This window comes from Typopeltis vanoorti, chromosome 1 (assembly GCF_054136105.1).
Source record: "Typopeltis vanoorti isolate ZY-2024b chromosome 1, IOZ_Tvanoo_1.0, whole genome shotgun sequence".
Classification (NCBI taxonomy): Eukaryota; Metazoa; Arthropoda; class Arachnida; order Uropygi; family Thelyphonidae; genus Typopeltis; species Typopeltis vanoorti.
This window is the reverse complement of record NC_143549.1, coordinates 100,437,099-100,455,615: the sequence shown is the minus strand read 5'-3', so window position 1 is coordinate 100,455,615 and position 18,517 is coordinate 100,437,099. Positions and strand designations below refer to the sequence as shown.

Sequence of the window (18,517 nt, the reverse complement as noted above, 5' to 3'; positions counted from 1 at the left end):
ATCGAGGGAGGCCCCAAACATCATGTCCACACAACTATGCGATTACATTCTCACAGTATCTATCATACCTTGCCTTGAACTCGTTCACCGTCATAGCACCCACAACAGACCCTGGCAGCTTATTCCACTCATTTACCACTCTAAAAGTAAAGAACCCAGCTCTAACACCCCTGCTAACCACACTCTTGTCCAGCTTCCATAGGTGTCCCTTAGTTCTCCCACCACCAGTCCTGATCTCAAAAATATCCTCTGAATTACTCCTATAGAATCCCTTTAGCAATTTGAATGTCTCAATCATATCTCCCCTTTTCTGCCTATCAACTAGTTTCTGCAACCCACAAATCTTCAACCTGTTCTCATATGGTTCATTCCATAGACCTGTTATCATCTTAGTCACTCGCCTCTGGATCCTCTCCACCTCCTCCCCATTAAGAAGGAACTGAGGTGACCAAATCTGGGCACAGTAGTTGAGATGAGGTCTTATTAAGGCTCGGTACAGAAGTACAATAACTTGCTTGTCTCTGCTCGTCAAGGTATTTTTCAACAACCAAGTGAGTTGATGAGCTGATTTAGCTACTTTTGCAATGTGCCCCCTAAACTTCATCTCCCTATCCACCAACACTCCCAAGTCCCTGGCCTCATCAATCTCTTGGAGTACAGTTCCACCAATGTGGTATACTGCTGTTAATCTTTTCACCCCAAAATGCATAACCTTACATTTTGTCACATTAAATTGACATCCATTCTCCTTAGCCCAGAACTCCAATCTATCTAACTCATCCTGCAAGACTTTGACATCTTCTGCATTCACTATTGCCCTACCCAACTTTGCATCATCAGCGAACAAATGAATTGTTCCACTTAGATCCTTCCCTATATCGTTAATGAACAGATTAAACAGCAGTGGTCCAAGAACAGAACCCTGCAGCACACCACTAGTCACAGGCCGTCTTTTGGACTCTACTCCTGAATAAACTACTCTTTGATATCTCTCCATCAACCAACCACCTATCCATCTCACCAACCCTATATCCATTCCCATATGTTGTAGCTTACGGATTAGTATTCCATGTGGTATCCTGTCAAACGCCTTTGCCAGGTCCAACAGTATCACTGTAAACCCATTTCCCTTATCCAGTTCAGCCATCACCTTGTTATAAAACTTGAGCAAGTTACTGAAGCATGATCTACCCTTCACAAAGCCATGCTGTCCCCTGTACAGTATCTCATTTTCATCAATCCATTCCTGTATTTTTCCCTTGACTACTTTCTCCAAGACCTTTACAACGACTCCTGATATGCTGATCGGTCGGTAATTTGCAACCGTAGTCTTAGATCCTCTTTTATGCAGTGAAACTACTTTCCCCTCTTTCCACAGCTTCGGGACTAAACCAGACCTGAGACTCGGATTAAACAACATGGTCAAGGGCACCGATAATTCCTTAGCTGCTTCACACAAGACCCGTGCCGGTATACCATCCAATCCCACGGATGTGTTCACATTAAGGTTCTGTAATAGACTAGTCACCTCCATTTCATTCATCACTATTCCCATATAAACTAATGGTTCCTTCATTTTTTCAATGTCACCACCTGGATGATATGCTTTTGCAAAGTGCGCGCTCAGTAACTCCAATATATCGACTGATTCAGTGACCTCCTTACCATCATCATTCCTTAAAATCATTTTGCCGTGTACAGTTTTTTCCTTACTTGCAGCATATTGAAAGAACTGTTTGGGATTCTCTTTTGCTTGCATAGCTAGTTTCCTTTCATAATCCGGTTTTGCTTTTTTCACCACACTCGTTACCTTTCTGGCCTGCACTTTATACCGTTCGTGTGCCTGCAGGTCACCCCTTTCTTTAAATTCCCTCCACAGGTGTTTCTTTTTTTGCAGCTCAAGCTTAATGGTGTTATTCATCCATTTAACCCCTACTTGTTTTATTATTCGGACCCTAGGTATACAATCAGCCATAACCTCTTGTAAATGCTCCTTGACCACTTCCCATGCTCTATCGACGTCCAGCCCTTGCAGTTGTACATGCCATGGCACTGATCCAAGCAATCTCCTAAGCTTGTCATACTTGCCAGCACGGTAATTCCACATATACCCTGTCTTAATCAAAAATTCCACACCTTTAGCCACCTCCCAGGTCAAGACCTTATGATCACTCTCACCAGTAGGTGGCAACATGGTCATATTCATTAGTCAAATTCTCTGATGCTATTACCAGGTCAAGCACTCTCACACCCCTAGTATTTTCAATTACATGCTGTCTCAGATAGTTATCCCTTAATAATTGAATAAAATCCTTTTCCTTCCTCACATGTGTCCTCTCCTCCTTCCAATCAGTGTTACCATAGTTGAAATCCCCCATAATAATTACCCTCCTTCCACTCATTTCATCAATTTCCCTATGCATACTATCTCCACCATCTATTCCATCACCTGGTCTATAGCAGCACCCAACTGTATATTTTATTCTGCCAGTCTCAATCTCACACCAAATAGCCTCAAATGAGCTCCTTTCACTATCCTGCAATACAACTTCAATTCTCCTTGGCTGCAGTTCATCAGCTATCATCAATAATACCCCTCCCCCCATTTTATTCTCTCTGTCCCTCCTAAACACACTATAACCTACACATTCTATCCCACTAACTATATCATCTTCTGTCAGCCATGTTTCACTAATGCCAATAACCTGTGGCCAGGAAGAGCCAATCAAGGCCAAAAATTCTTCCTTCTTGTTCCTAATACTCCTGGCATTAGTATACATGAAATGCAGTGATCCCTTAGTCCCACCCCTATATTGATGCATTATTCTAAATGACACATTCCCATTTTTTGTCCTTAGTGCTGGCTCGGGTACATTATATACATTCTTACACTCATCTGTCTCACTGATGTCTGCATATCCATTCCCCCCCCTCCTTGGTAGTTCTAGTTTCTGGTTTTGCACATCCATTTTCACTTCATTCAGCAACACTCCTTCCAGTCTCCGCACACCAAGTCCATTCAAATGCAGGCCATCCATCTTGTATAAGTCCTTTCGCCCTTCAAACTCATTCCACACGTCCACGAATTCCACACCACACCATCTGCATAACCTATGCATAATGTCATTTGCGATTATGGCACTCCTTCTAAACTCCTCTCTGTCATACCGCGGCAACAGACTAAGCATTCTAACTCTGTCACTCTTTTCTTTCGCTACCTTTAACAATACTTTCAAGTCCTCTCTCATAAAAAATTTATCACCTTTCAATTCATTCGTACCTGCCACAATTATTAATTCTTTCACCCTCTGTTTTTGCACTCTAATACTCTCACTTACATCCTTAAATTTCGCACCCAGTAAGTAAAGTACGATTTATCATCTCTAACTCCTTTTACAGCACTCTTTCCTCCATTCCTAAGCTTCTTCAACAACCTCCAGAATATTTTGCCACCTTCTTGATATTTATTTTCTATGTTCTTGCCAAAGTCCTCCCATGACTTTTGTTTAGCTAGTTTTACACAATGTTTAGCATTCTTGCATTTGTCTCTGTATTCTCTAAGAGCACAAGTTGACTTATTTGACAGGAACTTTTGATATGCTTTCTTCTTTTCCTTCACTGTCTCTTTAACTTCCTGTGTCCACCATGGAGTTCTAATTTTTCTATCCTTGCAGACAACTTCACCACATGCCTCTATAGCTGAATCAATCAGGGCTTTTTTCAAGGCTTGCCACTGAATCTCCAAGGTTTGATTCCTGTTCTCAAACTCTCATTTTTTCTTCAATAATCTTTGTGTAATTTAGTCTACAGTTCACATCTGAGTGCTGCTCAACTTTTATTTGCTTTAAAACTTTCTTACATGTTATTCTTTGCAATATGAAATTCAATTTTATCCAGCTCAAGACTAAATAGCGATCGCTTCCAATTTCAAATCCTCTGTACACTCTGGTGTCCTGTACCAGGGAGAAAACATCACTATCAACAATAACATAGTCAATGAGACTTTTCTTATTCCTTGCCTCTTCTCTCCATGTGAATTTGTGCACATTTTTATGTTGGAACATGGTGTTAGTAATAACAAGTCCATGTCCTGAGCAGAAATCCAACAGATATTTGGCATTATTATTAGCTTTGCTCTTTTCTCCAAATTTTCCCAAAATATTTTTGTATTTCTCACAATAATTTCCTACTCTGCTATTTAGATCCCCAGCAAGGACCAACTTTTCCTTTTTCATTGTGTCAGTTGCTTTTTCTAAAGCCTCAAAAAAATTCCTCCACTTCTACCTTAGTAGAACCTTCTGTGGGTGCATAGGCACAAATAAGTCTCATTGTCCAGTTCTCCATTCTCATATTTGCCCACATTACTCTACTTGAGACTGACTACCATTCAAGAAAATTAGCCTCATATTTTGTGTTGAATACTATGGCTACTCCTTCTTTTCCTTGATTGTCATTTCCTGAATATAACATTTTGTATTTATTGCTCAGAAAGATCTCACCAGTTTTTGTCTTTTTTGTTTCAGTCACTCTGTTGTGTCGGAAAATGTGATGAGTCATCTTCTTTTTCCGACCCAACATAGGATTAGCTCAGAAGGAGTGGATAAGGACGTACTTATGCCTCCAAATAGAAAAAGTGCTCATTAATTACCCAGATTAGTAAATTCTAAGCAATGTTAAAGTATCCCATAAACTAAATAGAGAAGGTTTGTTAAATCTATTAAGGTAGAAAATCATGTATAAATTCTAAAAGGATGTGTACAAGCTAATAATAGTTTTAGGCCATGTCAAAGATAGTTCGTGGCCACGGTATCCAATCGGCAGCCGTCGTACGTATGATGACACCACCAAGTGAGGGTGCTGTTTTGGAGTATATAGGTTTCGGCGGGGATTTGAATCCTTCTCTTTTTCTTCTCGTTTCATCGGTACCTGGTTTCCTGTGCGGAAGGCTGTATAGCTGTGAAAAGCTTGCCGCCATGCGTAGCAAGAATCTCCCCTTGCTATGTGTGCTATGTGGATCAAAGCTGCAGCTATAGTGCCTCCAGATTCCTAAGAAGAGAGGGCCACTGATGAGTTAACTTCGGTGTATAAATCAGTGTAAAAGTGTTTTGTTTTGTGTGGAACAAAAGAATGGTGAAGCCACCATTAAAGAAAGTACAGTAAAGAGATCCGAATATCCAGATAAAGCAAGAACGGTAAGCAGAAATCTCTTCATATTAATTCGGAGTAACCGTGGAGTAAGGAAAACTGATCTTTAAGAACACAGCCCATTTCTGTGAAGTGTTACAAAAACTGTCTGCAGTTTGGACATTTTGTCTATATCTAAGGAAAAGGCATTTTAGGCTTGAGCCAAGTAGGAGACCGAGGCTACGAACTGTTTGTGTCTAAAGAATAATAATGTTATACTGCTAAAACCTAATTGAATGTTAACTAAAATTTTGGGGGAGGATTAAGTCTGAAATATAAGAAGCAGCATTGCCTCAAGAAATCTATGTCAGAGTTACTGAATTGACTTGTATATATATATGTAATTAGCATGTGTGATAGTAGATTGGTTATTTAGTATATGATGTCAGAGTCTGAGGATAGTTATATATATATATAAGTGAAGGAATTTGTGTCAGTATAGATAGAGGATTACGGTGTAGAAATTTTGGATGTGTTAAATTAAGAAAAGGGAAGGAACCCAGACTGTTTTAATTTAAGGATTAACTAACTTGTATCATTATGTTTTGTGCTAAAATAAACGTATTTCTTTATGTGTAATCAAACGAGTTTGTCATGTTTTCTGTGGATTGAATTACCGCTTGGAAAATTACGAACCGTGCATAAAAGGGGAATCCACTAATAGTATAAGAAACGGGACCACGACTGCATACTTCATGATCACTGCATTTTCTTTCTAAGTAATCTTGGTTAGTGTATCAGAATTTAGTTGCCGGCTGGTGCAGTCATTAAATAATATAAATTTGTCGGCAAACGAATTATCTGATAATAAGTAAAGTACTAAAATTTAATGATTACAAAAGATAAAGTACTAAAATTTAATGATAACAAAAGATAAAGTTTAAGATAGGATAAATAAGAGATAAGGCGACAATGACGTCAAAAAGACAAAAGACGAAGATATAACACACTCCCTATTATGTCGATCTGGTACTTATCTAATTCCTCAGCTAGCTCCATTTCTTTGCCTTTCAGGCTTCTTATGTTGATAGTACCGATCTTGAACTCTGGTGACGTTGAGTTAGGGTGGGTTTTAGGATTTGTTCCAGTAGCTGACTTTTTGCTGTTCGCCCTGGTTCCCTGGTGAAAACAACGCGGACCTTGTTTAACCGAGCGACGCCCCAGCCAGCATGAAATTTTGTCATGTCGTACCATCATTTTTTATTTTGGTTTAACCAATAAGAATACAATTTGGTTGGCTAAATCACAAATTGCCAGCCCATCCTCGTTCGTTCAGTATCCAAGTAGATACCTAACAGGGTGCACCACGAGAAGGTGAGGATTGGGCATTAGGTCAGAAGCCCTGGTCGGTTCTCCGCATTCCTTTAAAGGCTATGTGGAGTTCTCCTCTCAGTTATACAGCTTTGACCCTTAAGCACCCCGCTGTCATAACTGCAGTTCCTAAAACATCTGGTTGGTTTTCACATTTTCTTATGCCATGGTGGAATGACAATTGCACAGCAGCCAGAGAAGCTTGGAAGAAAGGTTGGATATTTTCTGATGATATCCCACAACAAACCTAGTTACTTTCAAGTTTTTTTGTGTGTGGGTTTAAGTAAGATACATCTGTTGTCAGAGTTGGAAGGAATTCTTCATCTAATATACATCTACTAAAAAAAACCACCAATAGCAAAGTACTGGGAAAAAATCCAGAAAATGAAAGGCAGATTCACCACCCACTAACTCTCCATCCTTGAATATAATGGTTGCACAGTTGCTGACCCAGCAGCAACTTCCAACCCACTCAGGGAAATTTTTCTGAAACATCAGCAATATCTTATTCCCCGAAGTTCCTTGCTCAAAAAAGCAAAGCAGAAAAACATCAAATTCTCATTTCTTTGAACTGCACCAAAGAAAGAAGAAAGAAAGCTGTTCTTCTTAAGTGCTATTCAGCTTAAATGCTGTTGCACCAGATAATATCAATTAAGAGATGGTAAAACATCTGTCATCACTGTTATCCATCGATCAGCTGTTGCACCTTTACAACAGAATTTTCTGTGAGAGTACATTTCTGGATACCTGGCAAAAGGCAATTATTATTGCCTTTCATAAGTTAGGAATGATTCAAAATTCCCAAATAATACTGTCCAATTTTTCTGACCCATCTGCTGGTTCAAGATTCAGGAAAAAATGGTGAACTCTTGTTTTTATGTTTTCTGGAAAGGAACAACCTTTTTTTTTTCCACAACACAAATACAAATCTGGTTTCAAAAAAATATTCTACTACTGATCATGTAGTCTAGTTGGAGGCATCCATTAGAGATGCCTTCCTAACACACATTCATCTGATGTTTATATATATATATATATATATATATATATATATATATATATATATATATATATATATATATAAAGCATACAACCCTGCTTGGAGATTTGAAATATTGAAACGCAACTTTGGTCTCAAAGGAAATCTCCCTCTTTAAAGACTGTAAAGAGGAAGATGTTCCTTCTTGGTTCCACATGGATCATAGTCATCTTACACACACCTTATTGAGGGGGTGATGATATGCCTATGTGTGAGTTGCCATAACCATCATTCATATTTCAATGGACTGTCCATGTTTCATCAAGCACAACCACTGTTTTAGCCATTTTCATAATCTGTCTGAGCCCTATATACTCAAGCAGATTTTATCAGGCTCATCAAGCGTCACAATTTTTAAATTTTGAGCTGTGTACACACACACACACACACACACACACACAGCTCATATGTATGTTATTCAATATTAGTTTCTTGCTTATATTCTTTTAAAAAAATCCAGTTTATTAATGAATGCTTTTTGAATTTTATACTTTTTTTATATACTTCTTTTTACATCTGTTTTTCTACACCGATTTTTATCTGGTTATGCTGTTTTAATTATTTATTGCCTCATATACTTCTAAAAAAGATATCATTTATTTTTTTTTGTACAGATTTTAGATCTGCATATGCCCCTTATTTATTACACATGTACTGGCACAGCATTGTGTGACCATAGATGTACTTATGCCATTAAACCAAAAATCAAACAGTTACAGCAAGAAAATAGTTTTATCTTAGCTGTTGTGGTCTATACCTGAAATTGTGAATTGTATCCAAAGTACAGAAGTTTCTGACTTCTATAATTCAGTACAGTGTATCTGGATAGATGTCGAAGATTTATATATTTGGATTGCAGTACAGATCATAATTTTAATTGCATAATACTTATTTGCATGAAAAGTAAATATTGCAAGATTTTTGTAAGTTTTCTATTACAAATTTGGTTAATTGCCCCAAGCTGAGTCAAATTTAGAATTTTCTAATACATTTTTAATAGTTGAGTAAATCCTTTTTTTTCCCTAAAAATATTTTTTTTCCTTATTTGTCAGTCACACATCTATTACACATTTATGCTACATTTTCCAGTTGAATACACAAGCTACATTTATGCCACCTTACCTCAATCCTGAAGATACTTTCAGGTGCAAACTTTGTTTGCTCACACTTGGATAAAGGATTAAACTAAATTTATTATAAGCTACATTTCTAGTTTTTCAGTTTGCTTGTACTTGATGATGTTTCCCACATGACATAAATACCATTCACACAACATAATACAGTACAATGTATCTATGTTCATTGCATTTTTGTGTGTTTTCTACTACTTTAAACAAAAATATATGAAATATATGTATGCTATAAATTTATTAATATATCATTACATAAATAAACTGCTATATTGCATGCATATTGTGTCTGTTAGTATGGAAGATATTCATACTGCCAACTTTAGTACCATGACAACTGTTGGCATATGATCCTATCATATCAGTCCTGATAATCTCATATAATGGATAATTGCATATTTTACTTTGAAGAAAAAAGTTACTATGGAATTAAACATCACATTCTGTATTAAGAACGTGGAAGGTAACAGTTGTGGAACTTGCAGTACTCAATAGTGGACCATTACTGTCTGAGCCCTAATATTAATGATATTTATGGCTTCTGTCTTAATATTAATGATATTATGAATGGATTGCAGGTTATGCAATTGTTTAAAGATGATGCAGAGTTGGGGAGATTGCATTCTTGAGTTGAGTTGCATTCTCGAGAATTACTACATATATTGAAAAATGCATAAAACAAAAGGCTTATTAACATGGGATAATAGCGGTGCATTCCAAAACAAATCTCTCATTGGAAACCTGCTTACAGTTTTCAACCTCTGATTGTAGACACCCATATAGTATTTAAGGACATTTTCAATCTCTTTTCATGTTCTTCAAAGAGAACCATGGCACTATCAACTTAAAATTATGAGACATGATCTTTGCTGTGAGAGTTTCACAGGCTCAGCCTCCACCTCCACAGGACTTACTTGACTCAGATTCTTACCGTGTGCATTTCAGTAGCCAGATCTTCATTGCTCCTGATGTGATTCATGGCAAGTCTTCCACTTTCTTCATTGCTCTCTTCAAATCCAATCTGATGAGCCATGTCGGCAATAATTTTCTTTGTGATGGTAACATCATCCTCGAATATTAAACCTTTAACATTTACAGCCTCAGGCAAGAGTTTTTTTCCACCATCATTCATACAGTGAGGAGTGAGTTCATTCCAGGCATTATAAATGATATCACTTGCCATCTTGATGTTTAATTTCCTCAGAATTCTTTGATATCAAGTTTATATGCATTGCATTTCTTGTTAAGCATGGTGAAGGTTTGTCACAGATAACAGGCTTTAAAAGTTGCATTGACACCTTGATCCATGAGTTGAGGAGTGGTGTGTTTGTGGGAGAAACAATACCTGAATAGTTTCAATGAAATTAGCAACATTTTATGGATGACCAAGAGCATTATCCAGAATAACAAGAATTTTGAAGGGAATCTTCTCATTTTCATAATAGGCTTTCAATTCTTTGTGCAACTTTCCTGAAACATATTCACTGAAAATCTATGATATTATCTAGCCTTTCTTATTCAGTTTCCAAACAACAGGCATTCATTTTTTCTTTTACATATCCCTTCAGTGCCTGTGGGTTTTTTTTGAGTGATATACCATCACCATGAGAGACCTTATTTTGTAGTCCCCAAAAGCATTGCCTCCTAAAAGCAACATGCATTGAAATTGAAACAACTTTTCATTGAAAATATCATGAAATTCCTTGGTGGCAATGTGATTTGCAGCTGCAGCCCTGTCAATACTGTTGAGATTGTGGAACACATAGTGACTCTTATAGCAGTCAAACCATCCACAACTTGCAGCAAAAGGTCTGTTGTTTTTCATCTTTTGTCATATCTTTATACAAATTCTTCACCCTCTCTCATATGACCACTCTAGACAAAGGCATGTTCTGATGCTTGATCCACATAACCAGCATCCTTATCATATTCTCAGTTGCATGTGATTAAGATTTCATTATTCTTGTCAGGTCATTCTGAGATTCATGGAGACGATTAAGTGCTCTTATGAATTGTATCATTATTATCACGAATGATTCTCACCGTAGAATTACTCATCCAGTGGCTCTTTGAATGTTACTTTCACAACTGATTCAGAACTTCCAACCTCACCTCTAAAGAAGGGGAATTCCTAGGCCTTTTCTTCACTTGGTTTTTATTCATGTTCTTTCACTCTTAATTGCCTTTGTTTTGCAATTGCAAGATATCTTGCTCAAGAAGCACTGATATTATATACAGATAAACACAATATGCATAAGCCAATAAGTCAGTAGGGACACAAAATGGATACTGAGCCACTGAGCACAGTAGACTGAAGTAGGAAACAAGGCACATGGCGTGGCAGCTTCCATGACCTTGATAGGAAAAAGCAATAGTCATGTACTGAAATGAAACTTCATATATACAAAAATGTGGATGACAAAAGCTGGTATAACAAGAGTTACCTGTATTTTGAAATATTGTTGATATATCAGCACTTCAGGGTTTGCACGGTTAGCCTAGTGGCTTTGCGCCGCAACCATATGCCTGTGGAAGGAGTGTCCCAGGTTCGATTCCCATGGAAGACATGAGGAACTTGAGGATCTTCCTCAGGCATAGCCAAGTTAGCTGGTCTTGGGCACAAACAGTAGAGTTTTTTCCGCTAGTTTATCTGGCGTTTTTCATCCCACAGGCAGACAAACCAGCCCCATGAACATACGCCTCTACAGCCAAAAATATATCCCCCCCCTCCCAGCGGCAGACTAGGCGACAGGTCGGTTGGGAGTGGTACTAACAAGAAGTCACATAGAAGTAACACTCGGACCCTGCATGAGAAGCGGGAATAACACGTAGTGAAGGAAGTTATCAGCACTTCAGGAGACTTTGAATAAGCTGAAAAGGTGGGCAAGAGGGTTAGGATACCAGTTTAATATGACTGTAAGTGTAAAGTTGAAAAGTTTATTTTTTAATTTATTTTACATCAGTAATCTCTCTTGTTAAAACATCCATGAAGAATATTTATTTCTTATGAAAAAAGTTATTACAATATTCAAAACACAATGTGTGAAAAATATGTACCTATAAATAGAGGATAACATGAAGAAGCGTTTATTTTTATGAAAAGATGTAATACTATCAAAACACATGAGTTCTCAACATTTCATGAAATTGCACATTTCTCCTACCTTTGCCTTAGATTTTTTTAAGCTAAAATTTACACCTTCTTGAAAAAGAATGCCGCGAACATTTTTGGCAAAAAAGTAAGTCAACATACAACGATGTTTTATTTCATATAACATTCCACGTTCCATGAAATAAAAAAAAATTGCAAAGTTATCATTATGTTATAAATTGCCACAGTGGTATGGGAAGGCCTTTAAGTCAATTCATATTATACTAGATGGTCCTGTTATAGGATGAATCTAGAATGAATGATTTATAAGCTATTGGTGTAAACAGTTTTAAATAAAACATAATTTTAGTATATATACAGTCATATATATATATTTACTATATTTAGTATATATATACTGTATATATTGATTCTCGTAGACAGGCTTATACGTTGGTTATGCATTATTAAAATACTTAAGGAATTGAACAACGTAGTTAAGAATATAAATTAAATTAAACTTTAATAAATATTTCCGATATTTCGGCAACGTCACGTTGCCATCTTCTAAAGGAACTTACAAAAAAAGCACGTGCATGTAGACACTACAACACAGTAACTGGGAATGAAGTGATGAAGCTATTGTTCTCCTAAAAGTCCTGATGGTGCCCTCTAGCGGGCTAAGTAGGTGTTCTTGGCCGTTGGGCTGAAGGTCTGCTGATGTAAGCCTCCCAAATTTGGGGCAGTCGCATACAACCAAATTTGTTGAGGTTTGGAGAATTTCTTAGGGCTGAGGCTGATTCCATAAATAGTCTTTCGAATTTGTATTTGCTACGGTGTATTACTGTAGCTTTCTTCCACCGTATTCTGTGGCGTGTATCCAGAGCATGGTCTGCAAGACCAGAATGGCTGTACTTGTGAAAACGGATGTAGTCCTTGTGTTCAGAAATTCTGATATTCGCTGTCCTGCCTGTTTGGCCAAAGTAAGACAGTTTACAACTGTATACACCAGGTAGGTCTAGGGGAAGTGGTTGGTCTTTAGTGGAGCGGATAAGGGATGCCAATTTTCTGTAAGGTCTGTAACAGGAGGTCAGATCATGTTTTTTTAAGATTTTGGTAATCTTTTCCGAGGTGCCTCGGATGTAGGGAATGGTGATGAATTTAGAGTAATCCTTATTGTGGGGTGGGGGGGATCTGACTTCCTGTTACAGACCTTACAGAAAATTGGCATCCCTTATCCGCTCCACTAAAGACCACCCACTTCCCCTAGACCTACCTGGTGTATACAGTTGTAAACTGTCTTACTTTGGCCAAACAGGCAGGACAGCGAATATCAGAATTTCTGAACACAAGGACTACATCCGTTTTCACAAGTACAGCCATTCTGGTCTTGCAGACCATGCTCTGGATATATGCCACAGAATATGGTGGAAGAAAGCTACAGTAATACACCCTAGCAAATACAAATTCGAAAGACTATTTATGGAATCAGCCTCAGCCCTAAGAAATTCTCCAAACCTCAACAAATTTGGTTGTATGCGACTGCCCCAAATTTGGGAGGCTTACATCAGCAGACCTTCAGCCCAATGGCCAAGAACACCTACTTAGCCTGCTAGAGGGCACCATCAGGACTTTTAGGAGAACAATAGCTTCATCACTTCATTCCCAGTTACTGTGTTGTATTGCCTATGTGCACATGCTTTTTTTGTAAGTTCCTTTAGAAGATGGCAACGTGATGTTGCCGAAATATCGGAAATATTTATTAAAATTTAATTTAATTTATATTCTTAACTACGTTGTTCAATTCCTTAAGTGTTTTAATAATACTGTATATATATATATATATATATATTTAGTATATATACAGTATATATACATTTTGTGATATCTTTCAGCTAAATACTTTTTTAAAATGATCTTTACAAAAGTATTAATATATATTATGAATATTGAAAATTGTCTTATTTTTCTCATAGGTTATTTTTAAAGTGAAGCTTTCCAAACACTGGTTTCATCGTCTCATTGATAGTCGGGTTAGTAATGCATCTGAATGTATATCTGAACGTAGTTAACATAGTTAAATGATTCACTCACTTAATTAATCTTCTAATAACATGGCTTTGTTTTTAAGTTTTAATGAGGAAAATTCTGATTTACTATGATTAAAAATAGTTGGGTCACTGTTAAATAATTGGGAGACCTCCAAATAGTTTTTTAAGGAATGTGAAAAACCAAATAGGACTTCTTACCCAATGTCCATTCGTTCACCTTTTCATCGTGCAATCCAATCCCCTTAAGTAGTGCTTGGATTATTCACTATATTCTTTTTTTGCTTAAACCAAAATGATGCTACGATGGGATAATGTCAGAGGAGAAAAAGGAATCATCTGGTTTCTTAAGGGAATCAGGGCAAACAGTGAAAAGTCAACAGCTGCTAGAAGAAACTCAGTATCAGGATTCAACATAGTAGAAAAGCATAACAGAAAAGTAGAACTGGCAGAAGAATTAAAGAAGTTTAGTGAGATTCTTCCAAATGACTATTACAACATGTTATATTCAGGTAGTAATGATCAGGGAAAGAAAAGCGTACACCAAAAGTTTGGATTGGAGTTAGAGCATTCCGTGTGTGTGGGAGTTATGTGGCTTAGTCCCTCACCTCTGTTGCATGCCCCTAATCTATAAGTTTCTTCTCTAACTCAACCATGAAAGATGACCACATACACATTAGTGTCACTGCAGATATATAAAATCTCCAAAAAAATATAAAAAAACATAACAGAAAGTTGCGAAAAAAAGTCTACCCAAAGAAGCCAAATTTTTATCCATCAAAAAAACACTTCTACATCTATTTCTATTGTCCAGGGCATCAGTACAAATATTAATGGTGTACACCTCCACTTACAAGATCAAAACTCACTCTGTTATCTCAGTTAGCATTTTTATTTACTATATTCTGCCTCATCTATCTCAGCTACATCTTTCTTAATGCCTTCTGTAAAAAAGGAGGAACATACACTTTTTTTTTTTCAAATCAGAAATTCCTTGCCAAACATTATGGAACTTTGAATCACAACTTTACAATTTGCTCTGCCTCAAGATATTCTTACCTCACTTTATAGCTTTCATTTTCTGCCCTTACTGTTATCCTAATTCTGATGATGATATTGACCATTTTTGATTATCTATCTCTGAAAGTTGATCATGGAAATAGTGAGTCCCCATACACACAGATACACTATATAATATACTGTAGTTATTTGCTCTCCTTCTCTCGGTAATCATAACCTCATCCCGTTTCCTTTTCAATAGATTATCTTCACCTAGCCAATCTCAGCTTCATACCCCTATGACACTACAATGGTGTCAAGTGGGATGACTTCTGGGATATGCTTTTCATGGTCTGATTACTGTTTACTTATTACTCCTACCATCCAGGCACCTGCTCTGACCAAATAATTGAAATAATCCTTAGCATAATGAAAGCCTTTGTTTCCCACTCCACAGCAAATCCCTCACCCTATCCAAGTCCTGGTTGTCTAAAAAATGTCCATTGCAGTTCATGACAAAAATAACATATATTCAATGATTGAAGTCAAAACAATAGGCTTCTCATTACAGCCAAAATCACATGCAAAATGATCATCAAATGAGGATGATGCTGTTTTCTCATAATCATCCTTTTAAGTAACTGCTAAAAGAAATAACCCAAAGCTCTCAGAAAATTGCCCTAGAAATCCATCTAGATGAAATAAGAGGAAAAATAAACACTGCAAGAATTACTTTGCCTCCCTAGGAAATAACATTATTCAGGAAACTGACACCTGTATATCTACATTGGGCAATAAATAAACAATGATATCACAAATGGATGCTCTTGTCACATATATATATATATATAAATAAAATTACACATCAGGATATTGATATCAAATAAGATCAGGATACTGAATATTTCTATTATGCACATGATGTGAATCATGACATATAGCAGTGTTTCTCAAAGTATGATATGCATACCCTGAGGATACGTAAGATGTCTTCATGGGGTACGTGACAATTTTTGGCTATGCATCATTAATGCATGGAATCATTATTATGAAAAAAAGAATTATTTTAAATGTATATATTTCTCAATAAATTATATATTATGTATGAATTCTCCTACTTCATTTGTGATAACTGCTTCATTTGAATAGTTTGCAAATTCGCAGGTGATCACTTGTGAATCTTCATTCAGCTTCGTATATGAATGTACGTTGTGAGCCTGCAACAATGCGAAGAGTGTACAATAGTGACTGATAAAAAAAAATAGGTTTGTACTACTTTTACAGTGATATAATTGCTTTCATAATGTATGGAATGTATGGAAGTTATAATACTTATAATAAATATTATAAATTTTTTAGCTTTCAAATTCTTAAGCCTGGATCATTGACTAAAGATTGGATTTATAAAATGCGCAAAAGAGAGCAATATAGCAGATACAAGTAGCTGTAAGCAATAAGAAAACATTGATGCTGTATCTGGATCAAATGAAATTGATAAGGATGTGTCATCTGACATCTGTAAAGAACCAACTAGGAAGAAGATGAAAAAAACTTCGTAAGTACAATACAAATTACTTGAAATGTGGATTTTCACGGATAGAAAATGAAGAGGAACCTATTCCATTGTGTCTCATTTGTAGTGGAACTTTAAAAAATGAAAGCACAAAACCATCTAATTTAAATCACCGTTTTGAATTGAAACATAATGAATTTTGGCCCTAAACACTAAAAGCCTTAAATCGAGATGGTGTTCTCCGACTGACTCGAGTGTGTCAGGCTGCTTGGATATCTGGGCGAGCACCAAAGCAATGGCAGACAGGTATGATAATACCAGTCTTCGAGAAGGGACAACAGAAGGATTGCAGTAACTATTGCGGCATCTCTCTGATCAGCCTGCCTGGGAAAGTGTATGCTAGGTGCTTGGAAAGACAGTGCAGGAGCATAGTTGAGTCAAAGTTCCAGGAAGAACAATGTGGCTCTCATCCTAGCAGAAGCACAACTGACCAAATCTTCATTTTAAGGCAAGTCTTTGAGAAATCTTGGGAGTATGCCAAGAATGTCTACACATATTTGGTGGACTTGGAGAAGGCATATGACTGGGTTCCTCGGAATAAGCTTTGGCAAGTAGTATAGGAGTATGGAGTGGATGGCCAACTATTAGCTGCCATCAAGTCTCTGTATGAATGCCCAGAGTTTTGTGTCGGGGTAAACAGCACAAAGTCTGAACCTTTCACAGTCTCCGTTGGCCTCCACCAAGGGTGTGTTCTGTCACCCCTTCCTTTTCGTGATATTTATGGACTGGATTAATAGGCACAGCCGAGGCAGTGAGTGTGTGTCAGAATTGGAAGATGTAGCATTGGACGTCTGTTTTTTGTGGAAGAGCTAAGCAGAACTAGGTCATGCTTAGCTGATGACCTAGTTCTGCTTAGCTCTTCCACAGATGACCTCCAGCAGACCCTGGATAGGTTTGTAGCTGTTTGTGCAGACGCTGGAATGAAGATCAATGTTCTAAAACTGAAACATTTGTGGTCTCAAGACAACCATCCCAGTGCACTCTACATGTAAGTGGAGTCCCAATGAGGCAGGTGGAGAAGTTTATATACCTTGGATCCATATTCACGAATGATGGAAAATGGGATGTAGAGCTAGATACTCGAATTGGCTTAGCAAGCTCAATATTGCGGGAGCTTGGCTGTTCGGTAGTATTGAAGCGGAAGTTAAGCCAGAAGGCAAAGCTGGCTGTCTTCAATACGGTCTATGTCCCCATCCTCACCTATGGTCATGAGAGTTGGGTAATGACCGAAAGAATGCGGACACGAATCCAAGCGACTGAAATGAGGTTCCTTCGAGGGGTTGCGGGGCTGACAAGACTCGACAGAGCCAGAAGCTCTGCAATTTGGGAAACCCTCAATACTCAACCGCTACTTCTCGACTGTGTACCCGTACCAACATAACTGTGTTGAGAGATCACAGTTACGTTGGTATGGGCACCTGGTCAGAATGCCACAAGAGATGGTCCCTCAGCAGGCCCTCTTTGCCAAGCCAGAGGGTGGGAGGCCAAGGACTCGCTGGATAGATTATATCCAAAACCTTGGATGGACACGTTTGGGAATCCCACCAGAACACCTGAGCTTGGTGTCAGAGGATCATGACCATTGGAAGTTCCTCTTGCAGCTGTTGCCCCCACAACCCAATTAGGAAAGGTGGGCCTTGAAGATGTATGTACATAATGAATACAAGGATAAACCATTGAATTTTTTCAAAATAAACAAAAAATTTACAAGAATCTCAAAATATGGTGTTGAATTTGTGAGGAGGTGAAATTATGAACAGAGCTGTCCAACCCATGGCCTGCAGGCCGTGTTCAGCCCTAGACTGTCAGTAAAGGAATTCTGATGACGATACTGACCTTTTTTGATTATCTATCTCAGAAAGTTGATCATGAAAATAGTGAGTTCCCTTCCCCTACAGATATACTATGTATACTGTAGATGTTTGCTCTCCTTCTCTCTCGGCAACCATAACCTCATCCCATATCATGTCATTGCTTTTTGGTAGTAGTACATACATTTGTGAACAACTACTTTTAAGAATGAAGCATACAAAGAGTAAAGTTAAATCAAAAATTTCTGACGAGAACCTTGAGAGCTAGCTACCAATTGCAACCACTTCCATCAAACCAGACATTGATGCATTGGTTTCATCTAAACAAGAC

At 37.5% G+C, this 18,517-nt stretch overlaps 1 protein-coding gene across 2 annotated transcripts in view; it reads left to right on the top strand.

Annotated features, from left to right (window-relative positions):
• The window catches only part of sicily (NADH dehydrogenase (ubiquinone) complex I, assembly factor 6 homolog sicily), a 98,858-nt gene that overhangs the window by 42,047 nt on the left and 38,294 nt on the right, over nt 1-18,517 (top strand). For both annotated transcript variants that reach the window (XM_090392403.1, XM_090392394.1), the window contains exon 5: nt 13,732-13,788. In XM_090392403.1, coding sequence (XP_090248529.1) covers nt 13,732-13,788 — 57 coding nt within the window. The remainder of the gene's footprint in view (nt 1-13,731; nt 13,789-18,517) is intronic.